The 20,808-nt window shown below is 32.3% G+C and overlaps 4 protein-coding genes across 5 annotated transcripts; 2 read left to right on the top strand and 2 right to left on the bottom strand.

The window, feature by feature from the left end:
* Positions 1-3,098: 3,098 nt before the first annotated feature.
* Positions 3,099-7,579, top strand: LOC143195030 (uncharacterized). Its single transcript, XM_076401874.1, has 13 exons — positions 3,099-3,272; positions 3,337-3,671; positions 3,732-4,010; positions 4,077-4,495; positions 4,547-4,656; positions 4,709-4,795; positions 4,889-5,021; positions 5,081-5,277; positions 5,530-5,712; positions 5,774-6,632; positions 6,814-6,971; positions 7,083-7,173; positions 7,230-7,579. Exons 1-13 carry the CDS (start codon positions 3,270-3,272, stop codon positions 7,421-7,423), a joined length of 3,048 nt encoding a protein of 1,015 aa, XP_076257989.1. The 5' UTR covers positions 3,099-3,269; the 3' UTR covers positions 7,424-7,579.
* Positions 7,580-15,134: 7,555 nt separating this feature from the next.
* On the top strand, positions 15,135-15,819 carry LOC143195054 (uncharacterized). The gene is made up of 3 exons (XM_076401909.1): positions 15,135-15,300; positions 15,405-15,501; positions 15,551-15,819. The coding sequence occupies exons 1-3, from the start codon at positions 15,169-15,171 to the stop codon at positions 15,799-15,801; spliced, it is 480 nt and encodes a 159-aa protein (XP_076258024.1). The 5' UTR covers positions 15,135-15,168; the 3' UTR covers positions 15,802-15,819.
* Positions 15,820-16,059: 240 nt separating this feature from the next.
* Positions 16,060-19,109, bottom strand: Caf1-105 (Chromatin assembly factor 1, p105 subunit). Of its 2 annotated transcripts, XM_076401877.1 has the most exons (7): positions 19,082-19,109; positions 18,870-19,029; positions 18,473-18,659; positions 18,228-18,421; positions 18,047-18,170; positions 17,802-17,994; positions 16,060-17,738 (listed from the first exon to the last, which is right to left on the bottom strand). In XM_076401877.1, exons 2-7 carry the CDS (start codon positions 18,990-18,992, stop codon positions 16,229-16,231), a joined length of 2,331 nt encoding a protein of 776 aa, XP_076257992.1. In that variant the 5' UTR covers positions 18,993-19,029; positions 19,082-19,109; the 3' UTR covers positions 16,060-16,228. The 2 variants fall into 2 exon arrangements, with proteins under 2 accessions (XP_076257992.1, XP_076257991.1); XM_076401876.1 differs by having other exon boundaries at positions 18,870-19,098.
* Positions 19,110-19,554: 445 nt separating this feature from the next.
* Positions 19,555-20,783, bottom strand: Prx4 (Peroxiredoxin 4). The gene is made up of 5 exons (XM_076401898.1): positions 20,454-20,783; positions 20,281-20,398; positions 19,987-20,226; positions 19,765-19,930; positions 19,555-19,714 (listed from the first exon to the last, which is right to left on the bottom strand). The coding sequence occupies exons 1-5, from the start codon at positions 20,608-20,610 to the stop codon at positions 19,667-19,669; spliced, it is 729 nt and encodes a 242-aa protein (XP_076258013.1). The 5' UTR covers positions 20,611-20,783; the 3' UTR covers positions 19,555-19,666.
* Positions 20,784-20,808: the final 25 nt, after the last annotated feature.

The raw sequence follows: 20,808 nt of genomic DNA, 5'->3' as shown, positions 1-20,808 counted from the left end.
TAGTATTTGATATTTTCTACATAGACATTCTGAAAAAATTCCTAGGGTCCTTATCGATTTGGCCATATTACTCGCACATATAGCGGTTATTCCCAAGAAAGGAGCAAAATCATCTTCATCTGGCTACAGGCCGATCAGCCTTCTCAGTGCCATTTTGAATCTTGCCGAGAAGGCAATACTCTACGCTCTCAACTCTTTCACAAAGGAAAACAATATCATTCCAGATGAACAATTCGGCTTTCGCGCTCATATCCATCACGCTCTTGACCAACATAAAAAGTTTGGATCTTTTGATCTTTCTGGGCCTAACCAAAGCCTTCTACAAGTTCTGATACGATGGTCTGATCGCAAAATGCGTGAAGTTAGCTCTCCCAAAAGAACTAACCGCCTACAATAAGTCCTGCCTATCGCACAGATCTTTCCAGGACAAGATCAGGAAAACACTTTCCAGTCGAAACAAGTAGATGCTGCGTACCTCAAGGTTCCCGGTGGCGCCAGCCTTATTTAACCTCTTTATTTAAGATCTGCCGATAAAAGAGCACATTGACGTCGCGTTTTACACTGACGACATTGCTTTCTTCACAGCAGCCAGGTTTAAAGTTACAATTCAAGAACGTTTACAGAAACAGCTCGATCATGCGGTCAAGTGCTTCAAATTCTGGAGGTTGCAAATCAACCCCCTGAAAACCCAGGCCATCATTTTCAATAGAATCGCCGGCTCGTCGTGCCCAATAACGGCTGCCCGATCAGCGGATGCTATATACCCAAATTTAATGCATTGTCACTCCAGTCTCCGCTGTATAAATAGAGTTCAATTAACAGCATTTTGATTGATAAATAGTAAAAAAATTGTCTGAATGTATAATTTTCTTCCCAGCTATTAGATCTGGCTCTATAATCCTTTTCGATTTTCTAAGGCTCTTTCAAATGTTAAAATACGATAACAATTTTATCTGTAACATATTTGGAATCGAAAAACTTAAAAATATAGATGATCTTGAACTGCAAACCTGAAATATAATTAGGCTGTTGCAAAAGAAGTTACCTCGACATCAAGGGAAAAATCAGAATATGAGGTAAATTACCCCCTTGAAATTAGGGAATTGATAAAAGAAAAACAAAAAACTAGAAAAGTATCACACAGAACCAGAAATGCTACACACAAAACTACTTTTAATAGAATTAGTAATCAGCCAAATCAACAGCCCGGAAGCAGACAGAGATTACTCGCTATAATTGTTGGAGCACCGCCTTTTAAAAATGATCAAAATGAATGGGTTCGAAGCAACGGTGAAAAAGCTGAATTATTCGCAAAACATCAATCCTAAAAAGGCTCCTGGAATGATTGATTGATGGAAGAGTTGCCATGAAGAGCAATAATCATGTTGACATATATATTCAATGTCTGTTTGAGATTGAACCATGTTCCGGAGTGTTTTAAGATTGCTCGAATAATTATGCTTTAAAAAAACCTGACAAACCGGCAAAACAAGTGGGATCTTACAGACCTATTGTCCTGCTACCTGCAAAATCAAAATTATTTGATAAAATACTGTTAATGCTTATTAAATCCTTTATAGAAATACCAGATTTCCAGTTTGGATTTCGAAATCAGCACTCGACAATCCGCCAAGTGTTAAAAAGGCATTCAAAGAAAAGAAATACTACCCTGCAATATTCCTGGACGTCTCACAAGCTTTTGACCGTGTATAGCATTTGGGATTAATATATAAAATGAGTAAATTGCTATCGCGGAATTACTGTCTACTGCTGGAATCATATCTTTTCGACAGAAATCTTAGAGTCTGTCATGAAGCAGCGTCCTCAACACTTAACTAATTTCTGCTGGAGTTTCACGGAATAGTGTCTTGGGGCCACTCCTATATTTACTTTATACTGCTGATATCCCAACAAAAAATTAAATAGTACTTGGAACATTTGCCGACAACACAGTTTTCATGGTAAAAATATATCTCTGTCTAAGGCTATAGAAAAAGGAGAAGTAATGAAACTTAATTGAATAACGTTAATTGAACTTAATAGCTCCAAATCTGTCGGAAATGACAAAAACCGAATTATATCACTTGACGGATTCCTCATGCAGAATCAGCCAAATACCTCGGAAGATATCTCGATGGCAGATTAAACTGAAAACATCATGTTAGACAAATAACAGAGCAGATTAGACTCAAAGTCAAGCAACTGTACTGGTTAATCAGGAAATACTCTCAACTTGACCTGAAACAAAGAGATTGGATTATCAGTCAATCATAAAGCCAATTTGGACCTATAGGGTGCAAATATGGGGTTGTACTAAAAGATCAAATCAACTAGTAATCCAACGTACTCAAAACAAAGTCCTCCAATTAATTAGCAATGCTTATTGCTACGTAACCAACGAAGAGCTGCACGATGATATCGAAATAAAATAGATACACAATCTAAATGATCCAAAATTTCGCCTTAAAACGGGAAATAGGATTGCTAAATCACAGCAACATAAAAGTATTACAGCTACTCGACAACACACAGGAAATCAGAAGATTGAAGCGAACCAAACAACACGAATTTGTTTGGCGTATAAGTGTATTCTTAACTTTAACTTAAATTACTTTAATTTGGGAAATAGATACAATACCATACTCGCCTTGTTTGTGTATTAATGCAAGCACAACAGAACAGTACTAATAACTTAATTTGTAAATTAAGATTGTATTAAACATATCTAATGTAAGATGTAAAAAATATTTGAAATCAATATTTCATTCCATTTTTCACGCTTCCATTTTCCAATCTAAAATTATTTAAAATTAATTGATTAATACAGCACAGAAAATTTAACAATTATTTCCGTCCTTTGATCTTTCAAATTTGATATGGGAAGGAATTCGTATCTCCGTTTGTTATCACAAAATGAAAAATAGTCGAAGCGTGCATTTGAACGGAATAGTAATTAATATTTATATTTTCTTGGCGACCGGCACCCCTATTTTCAACTATGAATACTTCTTTGAATAAATATCGATATATATCTATCGATATTTTTCAACGTCCCTACTCTAAGCAAAATTAATTGCAGGTTGCAGATCTCAGTTCCATTTTTTGTTCTGTTTATTTTTGAGGATTTCTTAACCTCATAGTTGCTTCTGAAATCTTTTAGTTTTTTCACTTATCATTAATTGACTAAGTATTTAAAGTTATTTTAGGTTTAATACTTTTATGTTCATAAAAAAATAACTTCAATTCAGTTTTAACCTCATATAAAGAAAATGGTACGTATATACATTTATATTGTTGAAAAATGCAGTAATTTCACTTGAAATGATTTGTTTTTAGTGTACTGCAACCGAAGTAGAAGTTAAGAATATTATTAGGAGTTTACTAACGTCATCTCCATTAATTTTAAATGTTGGAAAAGTAAAACGTGACTTCAAAGAACTTGTTGGGTATGAGTTACCTTACAAAGCATTTAATAATCGCTCAGTTGAAGAGTATCTACGGACTATACCTGACGTCTGTCGAGTTAAAGGCACTGGGTATTCAGCTCAGGTTGTTCCTGTCATTACAGAGAAAACTGCACACATTAATGATATGGTCACTAAACAAAAAAATAACACCAATAAAAATTCTAAGATGCGTTTTCCGATTAGAAGAAAAAAAACATCTAATGGGTATGTCCTTTAACCTACTGAAATGAAAAGTGTCACCTTACTAACAAAATATTATTTTAGAAGTCAATCCACTAACCACTCCCAAAGGAGTTCTTCAAGACCTGATGATTATAGGAGAAAACGTGGCTTTGAAATATCATATAATAGTAACATCAACAACACTATAAATACATATAAACAAAAACTACAGACAAGCAGCATAAAAATGTCTCCAATTAATTTAAAAGAAAATGGATCAAATATTAGAACTGTTCCTCAGAATGTACAGAAAAAGTTGCAAACACTTATAGGTAATTTTGAAAATGGAATATGGTGCTGTGACTTACCTCATTATTATAAGTAAGTTCTACAAAATATGTCATATTTTTAAGTAATTATTAATTATTTTATATACTTTTTTTTCAGACAAATGTTTAAAGAGGAACTACCTCATAGCAACTACGGATACATTAAATTAATAGATATGTGCATGGAACTAACACATATATTTATCTGTATACAACCTGGCACTGATGACTTTCGCTTGTATGATAGAACAAAAGATCCACCATCAAATCTTCCACAAACATATACTATTTCCAGTTGGGATAGTGATGATGAAAACAATATTGGTTTTGAAAGCAAATGTTTTCATCAGGAAAATGAAGTGGCTGCTCTACCAAAGTTAGACTGGTCTGATTTTAAAACTTTTATACCACATGACATTTATGAGCCCTTTATGGAAATACCTAAACAATTCCTACCACTTAATACTAAAACAGGAGATGAACTGGATATTGTAGTAGTCGAGATATATGACCCATCAAAGTTTTGGGTTTACTTAGGTAAGAAAAATGTTAAATGAAAAATTTATTATTATAACATGCAATTCTAAGGGACATCATATAGTAAGACACAACTTGATGACCTTATGGACAATATGCAGGCATATTATGATAATTCTGAGATACAAAAACAATATTCTGTTCCTATTCTATTAATTCAAGTAAGTTGATGAAATTTCAATGTGCGTATATTATTGTGACAATAATCTACAGGAAGGACTATACTGTGCAACAGTCATTTATGGTGAATATCACAGGGTTAGAATAGTGCAGGTGCTGCCAGATTCTAAACAAGTTAGGGTAAGTGTTTATAAAGCTTACATATGGCGAAACAAATTTTTAGTTGATATTTTAGTTAACAATATTTTAGTTATTTTATTCACATTTTTATAGGTCTTTTGTATTGATTATGGTACAGTTTGCAAGGTTCCTTTTAGTCAACTGTGCTTTTTGAAATCAAATTTTGCCGAATTACCTGCGCAAGCTATTAGATGCCGGCTATGCAACATAGCACCAAAACTGAAAGGTAAGGAAATTACAAATACCTCTTTCAAAACATCAAACATAACCTTTTGTATGTTTTAGATCAAGCATGGCCGAGATCATCGTGTATTGCATTTAGACAAATAGTAAACCGAAAAGACACTAAAATTAAAATCGGTTACATCAACTGGGATGAAGAGTGTATAGGAGTGTTCCTAGCGGACATCACTGATGCGACAAACATCAGTTACGTCAATGAAGAACTAGTAAAGAATGGTGATGCTGATTGGGAAGACGAGGTAACTACTGAATGTGTTTATGATGTAGTATCAGCCAAAGCCACTCTGATCAAATGGAAGTTGAATATGTTAAAGACAGAATTGAAAAATAGACAAAAGTAAATATATTGTTTAAATATATAAAATATGTATTGACCTGTATTCAGTATTTCACTAATAAAAACATGTATATTTGTACAATAATGTCTTTATTTTGACATATTCGATTACCTAGCCCTTCGTAAACTTCTATTTATGTTATATTTTCCTTAGTCATGCCATACAGCTTTAGAGCTATCAAATGTTAAATGCAAAGTGGAAAGGTTGTACATGTTTCCAACGTTTCTTGAGCTAGAATTTGGTTTTGTACCAAACGCGGACGAGATGTACGCCTACGATGAGTTGAAAGTTCCGATACAATTCTGCCTACCTCAATACTTTTATAGAAATGACGAGGTACGTTTATTGCCGTGATAAATTAAGCTCTTTTTAAAATTATGATATTGCTTTTTATTAGGAACGCGTAAATGATCGGGAAAAAAAAGACTACGCCGAGTATTGTTTCATAGAGACCATTCAATATCGAAAGAAATTTGTACCCTTGACCGTTATCGATACAAATGATTTAAGCTTAGAACCCCGATGTGATTTTACCTTTTTCGGCGAACTAAAGGAAGACCTTACGAAATTCAATAATGGAGAATTCACAATATCATCCTTTAAACTGACAGAGAAAAATAAGATGTTTCCAAAAAGACCTGTAATGGAACTTCTGATGTGCAACTGGGATGAAGAGCCTCCGGTTCAATTCAGAACTCCGGCGCGTACTGAAATAGTCGAATTATCAGCATTAAGTGATAAGATCGAGGAATCTGAATTGGACTACACCGTTTTCAGTGAACTCCCCAAGCAACCCCTGGAATTTCGCAATAAAGCAATATCTCAGTCGGTTTTAGAATATTTAAAAGTGATAGAAATTAATAAAGAACATTCCGGATTTCTCGAAAAAGAATACGATATAGAGGATAAGAAAACATATCACAAACCGATTATCAAGCAAGAAACAATATTTGACCGAATAGATGATCTGGTCGACTGTGCCAAGCACTTTTCTATGGATTTCAATAACACAAATGGCGAAAGGCCTATGCCTGCTATATCTAATAAATTTCACACACATATCACGGATTCAAATCTAACACCATACCTCAACAACACATGCGTCAATTCTAAATCTAATCTAACTCAATCGAACAAATCGTCAAACGATAAAATCACTTGTGATAATGATCTAAATTTCACTGAAGGTACTAATCAAGCAAACACCCACTTTCTACAAACTGAGGAATTAAAATTAAAAAACGCACTTGATATGAGTAAGTTAATATGTATTTGTGATCATACATATTAATTTAAATCACACATGTTAAAAATATTTCATATTATTCACACCGATCAATTTAATTCAACGCTCGTTGAATACTGTTATATACCGACAGCCATTAATTAGTTTATTTAACATTGAAATCTACAGTACAGAAATCACTCTATTTTTAGGGCTAGAATACCATTTCAAAATGCGTATTAAACGATATGTATCTTCGAGTGAAAATGACACTGATGGATCTTCAGATGATGAAAATTTTTCAATTCATAAGGGATTAAATAGTAGCGAATGTGAAGCGGACCGTAAAAATGGTGAATGGACCAACAATGTAAGTAATTTATTAAAAATTATTTCTATTCATTAATTTACTTAACAAATTAAAATTGATTAACAGAAAATATAGTTGTGATATTAAAAATGTAATGCATATTTCTATTAGGATAATGGAGCGTTTCGACCTGGGCATAAGTCCGTTTCAACTCAAACTGATCGAAATGAAGCAGATCTAGATGTATTTCATCCGCTTCCAGGTGATTATTAAATTTTTTAAAATTGATTATTTAACTGTAATAATTATTTTTAATAGTTGTAGTTCCTATGTCCAACTCCTTTATTCCACCTTGGCTGAACAACCCTCCAATTTTCGTTCCAAACTGTTTAGCGCTTCCAATAGCAATGAGCGTACCGGGTTTTCCACAATTTACCAGAAATATGGTAATCTACCCCAATCAGGTGCCAGTGCCTCATATAAATTCATATCAGCTGAACACGTATCGTTGATTTTTCGGATAATACAGGCATCAATAATATGTTATTCATTTAAATTTCAAAAATATTTCCTTAAGTAAGGTTATTTTGTGTACGCTGTTAAGATATCAAAAAACGTGTATATGTTTGGAGTTATGTCTATGTTATAGATTATATATTCAAAATTAATATATGACTTTTGTTTCAAAAACAGTTCCCTAAAATTATATATCAGGTAAGCTAGTGTTTAATTACAAAAAAAAACTAAAGAAATTAGTAAATTATAAAATAAAAGTTACATAGTTTAGGCAATCTATTATAAAATAATATAACTAACAATACAAAAGAACTCTTTCCATTGCTGATCACTATCAGAGACACTAATATGTTTTAATCAAATTTTAAAATTTGTATTCTTTACTTTCTTTAGGTCATTTAATTTTTTATGAATTTTGTTCAAACCACCGTGGAGTGCAGACGTACCTTTCAGGACGCTCTGTTGTAAAAAAAAACATCTGTGTCACTGTCGGTGTTATTGCAGGGTGGGAACGTGATTTAAAACGTGCACTACTGAACGTGAAATTTAAAATTTATTTTTTATAGTCAAGACTCTACCTTCTAGGAATTTTCTTTCTAATTTTCGGAACGGTAAATCAAGCGAGCAAAACGTAACGCGCGTAAAAAAAATTAAATTAAACATTTAATAACTATTAAGTGATCTGTACGGTTAATACAATACATAATGGCTAATCCACCACATCTTTCTGTCGATTTATCAATTGAATCACCCGCTATTCGAAATAAGGATCAACTGCCAATAACTGAAACCCCTCAAATGCACGAATAGAACATTGCTACAAACAAAAAACGCTTGAGAAGTCCCGAAGAACAAGTCGTCCGAAAACAGACGAAAATCAGCGCCTATGGCTTCAAAAACCTATCCAAACAAACAACAGTTTCAATGCCCTGACAGAAGAAGACCAGAACAACAAAGAAAACCAACCAGAAGCAATTCCCAAGACCAGCCCCAATAACAATATATAAGGTAAGTGTTGTTAAACATCTGCATGACTTGCTCAACAATGTAATAATTACACAATGAAAGCAATCGGATCTAAAACAATGAAGATTCAAGCGTTTGACCTTGAACACTTCAAGGTTTTAATAAGAGAATTGGACAATATAAGCACGCAGTAGCATACTTTTCGACCAAAGTCGGAAAAAGCTTCTAAATTCGTCATAAAAGGACTACATCACGCCAGCGATTCAATTACAATTAAAAGAGCCCTAGCTGAGCATGGCCCCGAATTTGTAAATATACATAATATTAAACATAATGCAACGAAGGAGCCACTGCCAATGTTTTATATTGATTTGAAGCCAAAAGAAAATAATAAACATGTTTACGAGCATATGGGCATACCAAAAAATACTGTCGTGACTTGTATGCAACGCGCACACTTTGGATGCCTAGTCCAAAAAGCGTCGCAACAAAAATTGTATCCACCACTGAGAGAACAAAGAAACTTACAGCCACCAAAACAGCCCATACCGTTTAACTCGCCTAAAACACTAATACAACACCCTCATATTTCATATGCACACGCAGTAACCAACAGTCAGACCCAACCTAACACGTAGACAACGCCGATCACCACTGACCCTAAATTATGGGTAAACTTATGGAGCAAATGAGTATAATGGTGAATTTACCCACCGTCGTGGTTACCAAGCTAGCCTAATGACTGATAGACACTACAGCAAATACAAAATAGCCGTCTGCTGTTATGCCCAATGTTAATGGACTCCAGCAACATGCCAGGGAGCTTAAAATGTTCTTATATGATCTTATATGAATTTCACTGATAGAAATTATTTACGGGTCCGAAATACAAGCTGAACGTGAAAACATTAAACACTGTGAAAGAGAGAAATTCAAAGAGGAATATTTACAAGCCACCAGTGTAACCACTGAAGAAATGCACAGGCCATTAACAATGAACGCTATCTATTGTCCACCTACACAACAACAAGGCTGAACAATATCACGGTTTCTTTAACACGCTGGGTAATAGATTCATTTCCGGAGGAGAGTATTATGCAAAACATGTAATGTGGGATTCTAGCTTAATAACAGCAAAAGGCAGAGAATTGGTTAAAGCAATTAAGGCACATAACTTACAGCATATCTCTCCTGGTGAGCCAACATATTAGCCGTCAGATAGAAATAAAATTCCCGATAACATAGACTTTTGTGTTACAAAAAATATTGACACCAAAACGTGCAAAGCTGAATCATGCTTCGATCTATCATCTGATCACTCACCAGTTATTATAACAATGAACTCAAATATTCTCAACAAAACAAACCCACCTTCTTTGCATAACACCAAAACCAACTGGCCACTATTTAGAGAAAAATTAGACAGTTAAAATTAAAAGACAGTTAGAATTTAAAATTAATATCTCTAAATTTACCTCTACCTATTATAATTAAATAAAAAATTACCGAAAAGAGGAAACTGCGAAAAACCTGGCAACAAATCAGAACAGAAAAAACAACACAAAATTCAAAAAAGCTATACAAAAGAGCTGAAAGACCTAACAAATAAGGAATAAAATCGAGGAATTAAAAACTGTTTAGAAAACTTAACGCCAACTGATGCAATGGAATATTCTCTCTGGCAAGTAACAAAAAAAATTAAAAAATCTCAATAACCTAATCCACCTATTAAATTTGACAACAATACCTGGGCTAGGAATGATAAAGATGAAGTGAAAGATTTCTCTAAATATTTAAAGACGGTATTTAATCCGTAGCCGTCTGAAATATCCGCAACAAAACATCAAATTTATAACATTCATATTTAATGCCATGCTATGACTGAATTATTTTCCTAGCACTTGGAAAGGGGCTCAAATCATTATGGTTCTTAAACCTGGGAAAAAATCAGAAGACATCTCTTATCGTCCTATAATATAAGCCTGTTTGTTACCTGTGATCTCTAAACTATTCAAAAAATTATACATTAAGAGACTTAAAATAATCGCAGAGGAGAGAAACATTATTCCAGACCATCAATTTGGCTTAGTCGACAACAGAACAAATACATAAATTAATCAACCAAATTAACAAACACTTGAACGATAAAAAATATTGCTCCGCTGCATTTCTCGATATTTCTCAGGCCTTCGACAAGGTTTGGCACATTGCATGTTAAATTGAAAAACCTTTTGCACCATACGCACACACACAATTGCTGAAATCGTACCTCACAGACAGTCATTTTATTGTCAAACAGGATGATGAATACACTGACCTACACCCGATATAGTCGAGTGTTCCACTGGGCAGTGTTCTTGGCCCATTGTTATATCTTATGTATACAGCTGACCTACCGACCTCAAGAAACACTACTGTTGCAACATATGCTGACGATACAGCGGTTTTATCATCACACGAGGATCCAATATCACTCACAAGAAAGGTTTCTTCATCTTAACAAAGTCGAATTGTGGTTGAAAACGTGGCGTATCAAAGCAAATGAGACAAAATCTACCCATGTGACGTTCACCCTTTGTAGAAAAACATGTCCCTCAGTAAAACTGAATAATCAATAATCATCAAGCAGGCAACATTAAATATTTGGGAATGCATTTCGATCGACGTTTGACATGGAAAAAACATATAGTTACAAAACGCAAACAGCTTAGGCTTAAACTAAACCAAATGTATTCGCTCATAGGGCGTAAATCTAAATTATCACTAGATAATAAGGTTTTGCTGTATAAGTCAATACTTAAGCCCATTTGGACCTATGGTATTGAACTGGGGGCTACTACTAGAAAATCTAACATACATATCCTCTAGAGTTTCCAGAATAAAGTGTTGCGAGTCATCGTCGATAACTACCATCCCCATATTACGTGTCCAATAAACTGATTCAGCATGATATCCCCATAGAACCCATAACGAGGGTGATTCGGAGTGTTAGATCACTTACTGAAGTGATCTACTACATGTCAGAATAGTTATATTATATAACTGAAATCATATAATAATACTTATTGCCCACGGACAGACTGTTGACGTTCTAGGAAATAAATTTAAAAAAATTTGTGTTCCAACGAAAAGTTAATAGAGAACGGATTTGTGGATTGGGAAAATTAGTTAACTACTAAAGGTATTATGACGTAATATTAGCCATAACCATTCTGATCAAATGGAAGACATTATTGAAAAATGATAAAGACATTACTGAAAAGACATTAACCTCATTTATTGTAACAGTAGATCACTAACTGATGTGATCTACTACATGTCAGGATAGTTATATTATATAACTGAAATCATATAATAATACTTATTGCCCACGTGCAGATTGTTGACGTTCTAGGAGATTAATTTTTAAAAAATTGTACAAATACATAAATTATGTATTGACCGGTATTCAGTATTTTAAAAACAAAATCACGCATATTAGTAACATATTTGTAGGGTTATTTTTAAACCCAGTGCGTAAAATGATCATATTTAATAATACAATGATAAACAATTTAACATCTTAAATAAATAAAAACAAAGGTCAAAATAAATGATATAACGACTACTTACTTATTAAGTGGAAAAATAAGTAAAGCAAAGTGCGAGATTTTATATCGAGGTGGTCGGGTGATAATTCTGCAAACATAATAAAAACGTGAAAAAGGTGAAATTAAAATACAATTGAAATATTACTTAGATATACTTCTATTATCATGTAATTTTGAAATATAACGGTGCTAAGAGTTAAAATTCTGGCAGCTATAATAGTATCAATACGGTACGAAGGGAAAGTAACGCACGACGTACCAGCTTATACCCAACACCAACAATAATAGACGTGCAATGAGATTTAAGGGAAGCAGACGCACGAGACCCTGCCATTAGGGTTAGTAATACTCGCTAGGATAAAGCTAAAATGTTTAATACATAAATATATAAATCAATAAATAAGCAACTCTGTTGCTATTGTGCAATCACTTCTCCTAACTCCGACTATGATGAACGTGCAATGCATACAAGCAAAAAAGTCTGAGGCAAAGACACTAGATGAGTTGTTACCAAGAACCGACAGGAACCACATTTGGTGGCATTTATATATGCTTCAAATAATCAATAAACTACATATAATGGATGTATATAGTCAATAAATAACATATAATGGATAATAGTGATAATAGCGATAATTGATAGCTTGTAGATTGTTTAGTCGTACAACTAAAGGGATGAAATATGACATGTACAGACGGTATGAAGGGAAAGTAACGCATGACGTACCAACTAATGTCCTAACTATAACAATAATGGCTTGCAGTGAGATCAAGGGAAGAAACACATGAGATCTGTTGTCACTAAGGTTAGCAGGTCTCGCCAGGATTAAGCTAAATTCTGAAATAAATAAATGAACAGTACTGTTGCTAGTATATTCACTTCTCCAGCTATGATGGACTTGCAATGCGTGTACAAGGGAGAAAGCCAAAGGCCAAACGCTAGATACACTGCTACCAAGACCCAACAGTCACTCTCACAATCACTTTTTGTGGCGTATATGTCAATGGTCAAATTATCCATAGATCACAACTACACATTAGTAACTTTAACCATTATGACGTTAGTTTCTGGATTTAAAACTATTATCTAAACTTTATAATACCCTAAATAGCCCAAGAGGCTGACGGGTTTAAATAAATAAATAAATAAAATAAACTTTATAATCTATTAACTTTACAATTATTATCTTATTATCTTTGATTTGCCATAATTTAAGAGTTATGGGGAATATACGATGGTTCGAAGAAATAATCAAATAGAGTAAAATAAAATATATTAGAATGGATGGATAAACAAATAAATAAGTAGAACATAATGAATAGAGAATAATAACTATAAAATAATAAATAGAATATGAGAAATGAACGCTAATAAATATAAAATAATAATTAGAACATAATAAATGGAGATTTAATAAATAATAATTAAAAAGAGAAAACTGGACTATTCTGTGAACAAACTCATGGAAAAAACCATTTGATGAAACTCAGCTTTGCCGGCACAATACAATAACTAATAATAATAATAAACTGAATAAGAAGAACGTAGTGATTCTGACCGTTGCGTCTAAGAAATGAACTTTTATGTTCAGAGTAACACCCCTAGAACGTGAGCACATCTGGTAAATACAACCCCCGAAGAAAGATCAACAATGTTGCCAATCATGGTAATTATTTCTGTTGTTAAGTAACAGTTATCCCGCCTAGTTGTTTTCACATATCGTTCAAACCTTTTTTAAAAAACAATTAAACGACCCAAAATTAAAAAGGTCTATAATATGAAACTACGAGATGGAATTCTAAGTACCGTAGATATTCAGAACAAATTATGATTTCCTTGATGGCACATGTCTTTGTGTTTTAGGGGAAAAATATCGAGAAAATATAAACAAATGAAACTCGCTTTTACAAATTGTCTTTATTTCCACATATTCGATAACTTAATAAGAAATTTATTTCAGTGATACGTTAATGTCTTAGTGAAGTTTTCAGTTCACAACTTCATACTAACTTATTAATATTATTGTTATAGTTAGGAACAGATAATTAATCGAAAACAGTGGACTATGTTTGAGAGAGCATTGTTATATAGAGACCGTTCGATATCCAAAGAAATTTGCACTGTTTGCCATTACCGATATAAATGATTTCAGGTTAGAGCCCCGATGTGATTTTAACCTTTCAGCACACACGAACTCTAAATGTATAGTATATTCAAAATAACAATGAACACACGTCATCCTAATATCGAATGTATTGTCCATCGCAATTTGTAAATTCGTTTTAGAATCAGATAATATTTTTATTCTCATTTTATTCTATCTAAAAAGAAATAAAATGCTGTCTGAAATGTTCGAACATTAACATGTAAAATTCGCCTGGTTGTCAAATGTCTGCAAAATTTTTCAAAACGTTTGTGATAATAATTACAGGTTATAAACCAGCAAACGTTGTTTTGGTAAATTTTAAATCGCTGCTTATTACTGAATACTCTGACAGAAAATTTTGAAGCTATTAGGTCGTCAGAATCAGAAACTTAGAATGCGTCTCTAATCAGTTACTTCGTACGGGAACGAGATAATATTTGCATTATAATGTACTATAATATTTAAACAAATTATATTTTTTATAACATTATTTTATTAGTTTCAGTTAGTCATAGTATTAGTTTCATTATTTTATTCAGGGTCATAGCCAAAATGAATTAAAATTCAATCTTGATGCGGCGTGCAACATCGCGACGTTTTTACAGCATAACTATAGATGACGTTAGCTCACTGTTTTATTGTACGGACTGTAATATATAATATATTACATACTGTATACCTCCATGGTACAAGTCTATAAGTGATACACTCGACTGAAATAATGATCTAGAGTGCACTGAAGGTAATAGTCAAGAAAATTCCAATTTGCTACGAACTGAGGAACCAAAAAATGTGTGCTTAGTACGAATAAATTAATGTGTATCACTGATCATGTTTATTAATAAAACATATTAATTAAAAATGTTTTATTTAATTTAATATTACTCATGTGCTCCCTCTAATTCAACTCTCGTTGGACAATGTTATATACGGACGGCCATTAGTTGATTTTGTTTAACATTGAAATCCAGCGGGATTTTTTTGCTCTAATAATTAAAAGCGTATTTTCGTTTTTTAATCCGACAGTGCAATTCCAGAATGCGTATTGAGGAATATATATCTTCGAGTGAAGATGATACTAACGCATCTTCAAGTGATTCTTCAATGTATGAAGAAACAACTTGTAGCGAAAGTAGTTCTGACCGTGAAAATAATGAATCGGCCAACAACGTAAGAAATTAATTTAAAAAATTTTTATTCATAAATTTAAGTAACAAATAAAAATGTACTGATAATTAAAGTTGTAACATTACAATACAACACATATTTTTTAGAATAATAGAGCTCTTAGGCCAGCGCATAGGACCGCTTCGACTCAAACTGATGGAAATGAAACAGATCTCCCACAAAATGTAATTCATCCACCTCCAGGTAGTTTTTTTTTGAAAATCAATGTTTTTATTTATAATAATCTTTTTAGGAGTTGTAGTCCCTATGTTTAATCATTTGCCGACTACCTCGAATGGATCGATTTTTATTCCAGGTTGGCCGCACAACCCTCCAACTTTAGTTCCAAACTATTTAGCGATTCCAGTGGCAATGAATGTGCCCATTTTCCCACAATTTTTCAGAAACACAGGAATGTACCCTAACCAGACGCCATTGTGTCATATCTATCCGTATCCTCTGAACATGTATCCCCAATTTCCCGGATACGGGCATCAATACTAGCTAGTTCATTTAAGTTTCAAAAACATGTTTTTACTTAATGTTTTTTTATCTATGTTTTAAAAATATTACAATTTTTGTATGTTTTGAGTTATATCTATGATATATAATGTTCTATATTATATTATATAATGTACTTCTCTTGTAATATAATGTATTTTTATATATTCAAAATCAATATATGGCTTTTGTTTCAGATATAATTCCACAAAACTACTACATATCAGATAAGCTAGTCCTTAATTACAAAAAAGAAAAAACTAGAGAAATTAGTTAAATCTATTTAAAATATAATAAATAAAAATGACAGTATTAGGCAGTCTATTATAAAATAATATAACTAACAATATAAAATATGTACAAAGAACTTTTTCCAACGCTGACCTCTGGCAGAAATTCTCATGATTTGATCAATTTTTTCTATTAAAGTCTATTCTTTGTTACCTTCAGATCGTTTAATTTTCGTCCTTGGACTAGCTAGAGTCTTGAAGGGCAGTCTTTTTGGAGTTTTAGGCAGGACGGTCTTTTCCGGCGTGCCAATGCCCTTCTTGACTTCATTGCTTTCGCTTAAGGCCCCTTCAGATTTACTTGATTCAGACTGCTTCTTTGGAGTGTCGTTATTAGAAATACACGAACTTTGAGAGTCTTCAAGTTGTAGAGAAAATTCCTCTGTTTTATCTTCTATCATAAAATCCTGTTTTTCACACTCAATATTTTTTTGGGACTCATTTGTAAATCTCCGACAAAAGAAATTCTGAATTTCACCAGACGCTTTTTTGTAATCTTTCAATTCCTCTTCATCTAAAACTGCATCATCATTCAAACACTCAGTAATATCTTGTCTAGTTACAGTAAGATTATGTGGTTTTTTCTCAACCTTAACCGTCGTGGAAACTTCTCCAATTTTCAGTGGTGCTATTCTTTTACTAGGCCTCTTAGTAGGCTGAGCTGTTGACACAATTTCTACCTTAAGGATTTTTTGTGATATCTTTGGGGCTACTTCAACTTTTTTCTTAGATTTGCCACTGAAAAAGGATCTAATATCGGGTGAAGCCTTCCCAATACTGTTTACTTCATGTTTCTTATCTCCATCATCTATTTTATTCCTAGAGTCAGCTAATGGCTTGGAAGAGTCACTTTTTGATACCTCCCCTATTTTTATTGGCGCAATTCTCCTAGCTTTAGGTTTATCATCATTATGAGATTTCTCAGTACTTGCAGTACTTTGAGAAGAAACATTAGAGGAAGTAGTTTTAATTACTTTTTTATTTTGTTGAGATTTGTTTTTACTTGAAACTTCTCCACATCTCACAGGGGCTATTCTTCTAATTGTTTTTTTGGTTTCCTCTATAGAGGGTTTATTGTTTTCTTTTTTTCCTGGAGAATCTAAGACAATTATAGGTTCTATTGAAATTGGCACAGATTTTTCCTGTAGTCTTTTTCTTTTAGGTGTTTTAGAAGCCCATTGTTCCAAAAAACTAGGTCTTTTCTTCACTTCTTCTTTCACTTCGTTATTAGTTTCTTCAGCCTTGTTCTTAATATCAGTATTTTCATCATTATGGGGCAACTCATCACAATTACTTAAATTCTGCACATTTTTCTCCTCAGATTTCGGTCTGGTCCATGGAACACCCAATTCTCTTGTCTCAAAAGTAATGAGCGTACAAAAGCCATCAGTAGAGGAAGCAACTAACAAAGAACCATCATGAGACCATGTCAAATCTGTGAGACGTGTATAGTGAATATCCTGGAATCTCGCAAATGGAATGATTTGCTGGGTATCATAAAGTATCACATCATGGTCTGTTCCCACTGCAAATATCATTCGATATGGCAATTTTATAAAGGGATCTGGAGCATCATCATGTAATTCAAACAAAATTGGGCAACATCTTATCACAGTACTACTTTGACGGCACAATGGTAATATAGCGGCTGGCCTGTAAACAAATGATCTTTAAATATCACAATAGTTCTTATTGCTATTATTATAAACAACTTACTCTAACCAATTATCCAATGTAAAAATAAGTGTAGCATTTAAAAAATATTTACAATCATTTACCTCAATATGACCTGAAGGGACTATTAACAAAGACCCATCAGGGGTAAATGATAATCTTCGAAAGAATGACTTAAATGTATCATCATAGAAAAATTTTACTTCTTTATCTTTTAAAAAGTGATCATCTGGAACTATGTAAAAATGTGTATTTTGTCAGATATAAAATATGTGAAGACTGTTTACCTGAAGTTATTTTTCCTTTAAATACCCTAGCTTTAACATGCTTCCCAGATTGATCAAAAATTCTGCAAATTCTATCAGTACTGACAGTAGCTATAATTTGATTCTTTGGATCCCATGCTACACCCTAGTGTTAGACATTTTAAAAATTAAATTAAAAACTATTTATTATAAAAATACCAACCTGTACAAAACCCTTATGATCTGATAATATATGATCTAGTTTTCCTTTATTAATATCCCATAAGATTGCTGTATTATCAACACTGCCAGATAAAATTTTACTATTATCAATAGACCAGCTAAGGTCATACACATCTTCTTTATGTCCTCTTAAAACTTTATAAACAATCCATATCTCTTTATCACCTGTATCACCTAAAAATTGTCTCTTTGAAACTCTTAATGAATTATAATTTTAAATAATACCTTCTAATAAAGGAATATTGTCAACTTTCAGCTGCCATACAATTATATTGGCATCATCATCACCTGAAGCTAAATATGTGCCATTATGTGACCATCTCACACAATTTACAGCTCTTTGGTGTCTTGTAAGATCTGATATGACTTCTTGATTTACCGCGCCTGTTTCTGTTATATTTAGTTGCCATATCTAAAATATATGGAAAACAAAACATGGAATAAAAAATAAATTAAAATTTAAATAATCTAATAGAAAACAGTGTCCATCTAACAAAAATGTTAACAACAATTGCATGGATGTAAAGCTATTATCAATAAATGAGACTATAGAAATACCAATAAAATTATAAATACAAAGCAACATTTATGAATATACTTCTAAAATTATTATATTACTTACTAGAACGTGACAATCGCCGCCTCCAGATGCTAACCTATAAAATTCCTTATTTTCGGGAAATATATCAACACTCAACACCGGTTCTCTGTTATGCCAAGATATTTCTGGAATTGTACATTTCATTTTCACCTCACTCACTAAAAATACTAAATATTTTATCCTAAAACCTTGAAAGCTTTATTTATAATTGTTGTTTCTAAAAAAATATTTACCGCCAAACTAGTGACGTTTGTTAATGTTAGTACCAATAGAATAAGAAGAAAACTGAAAAAAAAACAGTAATTTTTTTCAGATTTCCGCCGGTAAAAATACTACTTAAAATATTGCAAATAGTGTTTGAATTAATTAACTTTTTCAATTATTTTGTACTATTTCTGTAGTAGATCAAATAAATGAAACATTCCTATTAAATATTAGTACATAGGCAACTCAAAAGTCAGTTATTCCAATAACTTAAACTAATAGAACCATAGAACTCCATACTTTTCTGTGACTCCGTAGAGTAATATATGATATAATAATGATATATATATATATATATATATATATATATATATATATATATATCATTATTATGATATATATATATATATATATGTATTATATATATATATATATATATATATATACATACTCTTATGTTTACTTTATGTGTAGTATGTGGCTTATAAAAATAATATAGATATTTGTAAAAATAAAATATATTAATAATTACAAGTATTATTAAAATTAAATATAAATGTGATGTGTTATTTATCAGGTCTTTTAGAAAAAAATCATATTTGAAATTAATTTGATTAATGATTCTTAAAGTACTTCTGCTTTTCTACTGGATCAGGTATAATCTACAAAATAACTATTAGAAAGAATAAATTAATTAATTTAAGCTACTTACAGTATCCTGACCAGGTTTCCAGCCAGCTGGACATACTTCTCCATGCTTATCAGTGTATTGAAATGCTTGTACCAATCTTAAAGTTTCATCCACACTTCTTCCAACAGGCAAATCATTCATAGTTATTTGTCTAAGAATACCTTTAGGATCTATAATAAATAACCCTCTAAAAAGTTGTCCCATTGTTATCAAAATCAACAAAAGTAGAGTACATTTTTATACCTTAAACTGTGGCCCAAGTCATCTAAAAATACCCCATAGTCTTTGGAAATACTATGATTAATATCGGAAATTAGAGAGATATTTATATTTCCCAACCCTCCCTCTTTTCTAGGGGTATTTATCCACGCTAAATGAGTGAAATGAGAATCAACAGAACAAGCAACAACTTCAGTATTAAGTTTGGTGAATTCTTCAATTCTGTCACTAAATGCTAATATCTCTGTTGGACAAACAAATGTACTGAAAATTAATTGTTAGTGAGATAAAAAAGTAAATAGATAATTTTAAACTTACAAATCCAAAGGATAAAAGAAAAATACTAAATATTTGCCTAAAAAGTCTGTTGATTTTAGTTTTACAAACTTTCCTTTCACCACAGCTGTACTCTCCCAGAATGGAGCTGGTTTTGATACTATACAAAAAATGGATTTGTATGCTTATAAAATATTGTTCTACCTCAAACTTACTGACTGCTTTGGTATATTGTAAGTTATGTTGAACTTCCTTAACTATATCCGTCTGAGGATATACGCTACCTCCAGCATATTTCTGACAAGATTCTTCATCAATTTTCGACCCGAAGACAAAACAAACACAAAAAGTTACCCAAAAGAGTCTTTCCATATTTGTGATACAAAAATTTTTAAATTAAAAGTTTTTTATATAAACCTGAACAATATTTTATGTACACGTTTCAATGACTGCAGATATGATTGATAACGGATAATACATAGAACCGGTAAACAGTTGCTTCCTGATCCAATCAATTTGTTTTTCATAAAAAAATAAGACACTTAATTTTATCAAAACTGTCTTCCATTA

Source organism: Rhynchophorus ferrugineus, unplaced genomic scaffold (genome assembly GCF_030347505.1).
Source record: "Rhynchophorus ferrugineus isolate W39M unplaced genomic scaffold, kcgeb_rfMv2 rfM4, whole genome shotgun sequence".
Taxonomy (NCBI): domain Eukaryota; kingdom Metazoa; phylum Arthropoda; class Insecta; order Coleoptera; family Curculionidae; genus Rhynchophorus; species Rhynchophorus ferrugineus.
Note: the sequence above shows the minus strand (reverse complement) of the source record. Positions and strands in the feature narration are given on the sequence as shown.

Excerpts from the sequence above, each read along its gene's own strand:
- LOC143195030 (XM_076401874.1), top strand. Across the intron at positions 4,796-4,888 it reads CAGATTCTAAACAAGTTAGG|GTCTTTTGTATTGATTATGG; the intron begins GTAAGTGTTTAT and ends ACATTTTTATAG. Across the intron at positions 7,174-7,229 it reads TGTATTTCATCCGCTTCCAG|TTGTAGTTCCTATGTCCAAC; the intron begins GTGATTATTAAA and ends TATTTTTAATAG.
- LOC143195054 (XM_076401909.1), top strand. The coding sequence starts at position 15,169 with ATGCGTATTGAGGAATATATATCTTCGAGTGAAGATGATACTAACGCA. Across the intron at positions 15,301-15,404 it reads ATAATGAATCGGCCAACAAC|AATAATAGAGCTCTTAGGCC; the intron begins GTAAGAAATTAA and ends CATATTTTTTAG. Across the intron at positions 15,502-15,550 it reads TGTAATTCATCCACCTCCAG|GAGTTGTAGTCCCTATGTTT; the intron begins GTAGTTTTTTTT and ends TAATCTTTTTAG.
- Caf1-105 (XM_076401877.1), bottom strand. The coding sequence starts at position 18,992 with ATGAAATGTACAATTCCAGAAATATCTTGGCATAACAGAGAACCGGTG. Across the intron at positions 18,171-18,227 it reads ATCATAAGGGTTTTGTACAG|GGTGTAGCATGGGATCCAAA; the intron begins GTTGGTATTTTT and ends GTCTAACACTAG. Across the intron at positions 17,739-17,801 it reads ACATTGGATAATTGGTTAGA|GCCAGCCGCTATATTACCAT; the intron begins GTAAGTTGTTTA and ends ATTTGTTTACAG.
- Prx4 (XM_076401898.1), bottom strand. The coding sequence starts at position 20,610 with ATGGAAAGACTCTTTTGGGTAACTTTTTGTGTTTGTTTTGTCTTCGGG. Across the intron at positions 19,931-19,986 it reads GACTTGGGCCACAGTTTAAG|AGGGTTATTTATTATAGATC; the intron begins GTATAAAAATGT and ends ACAACTTTTTAG. Across the intron at positions 19,715-19,764 it reads GGAAACCTGGTCAGGATACT|ATTATACCTGATCCAGTAGA; the intron begins GTAAGTAGCTTA and ends GTTATTTTGTAG.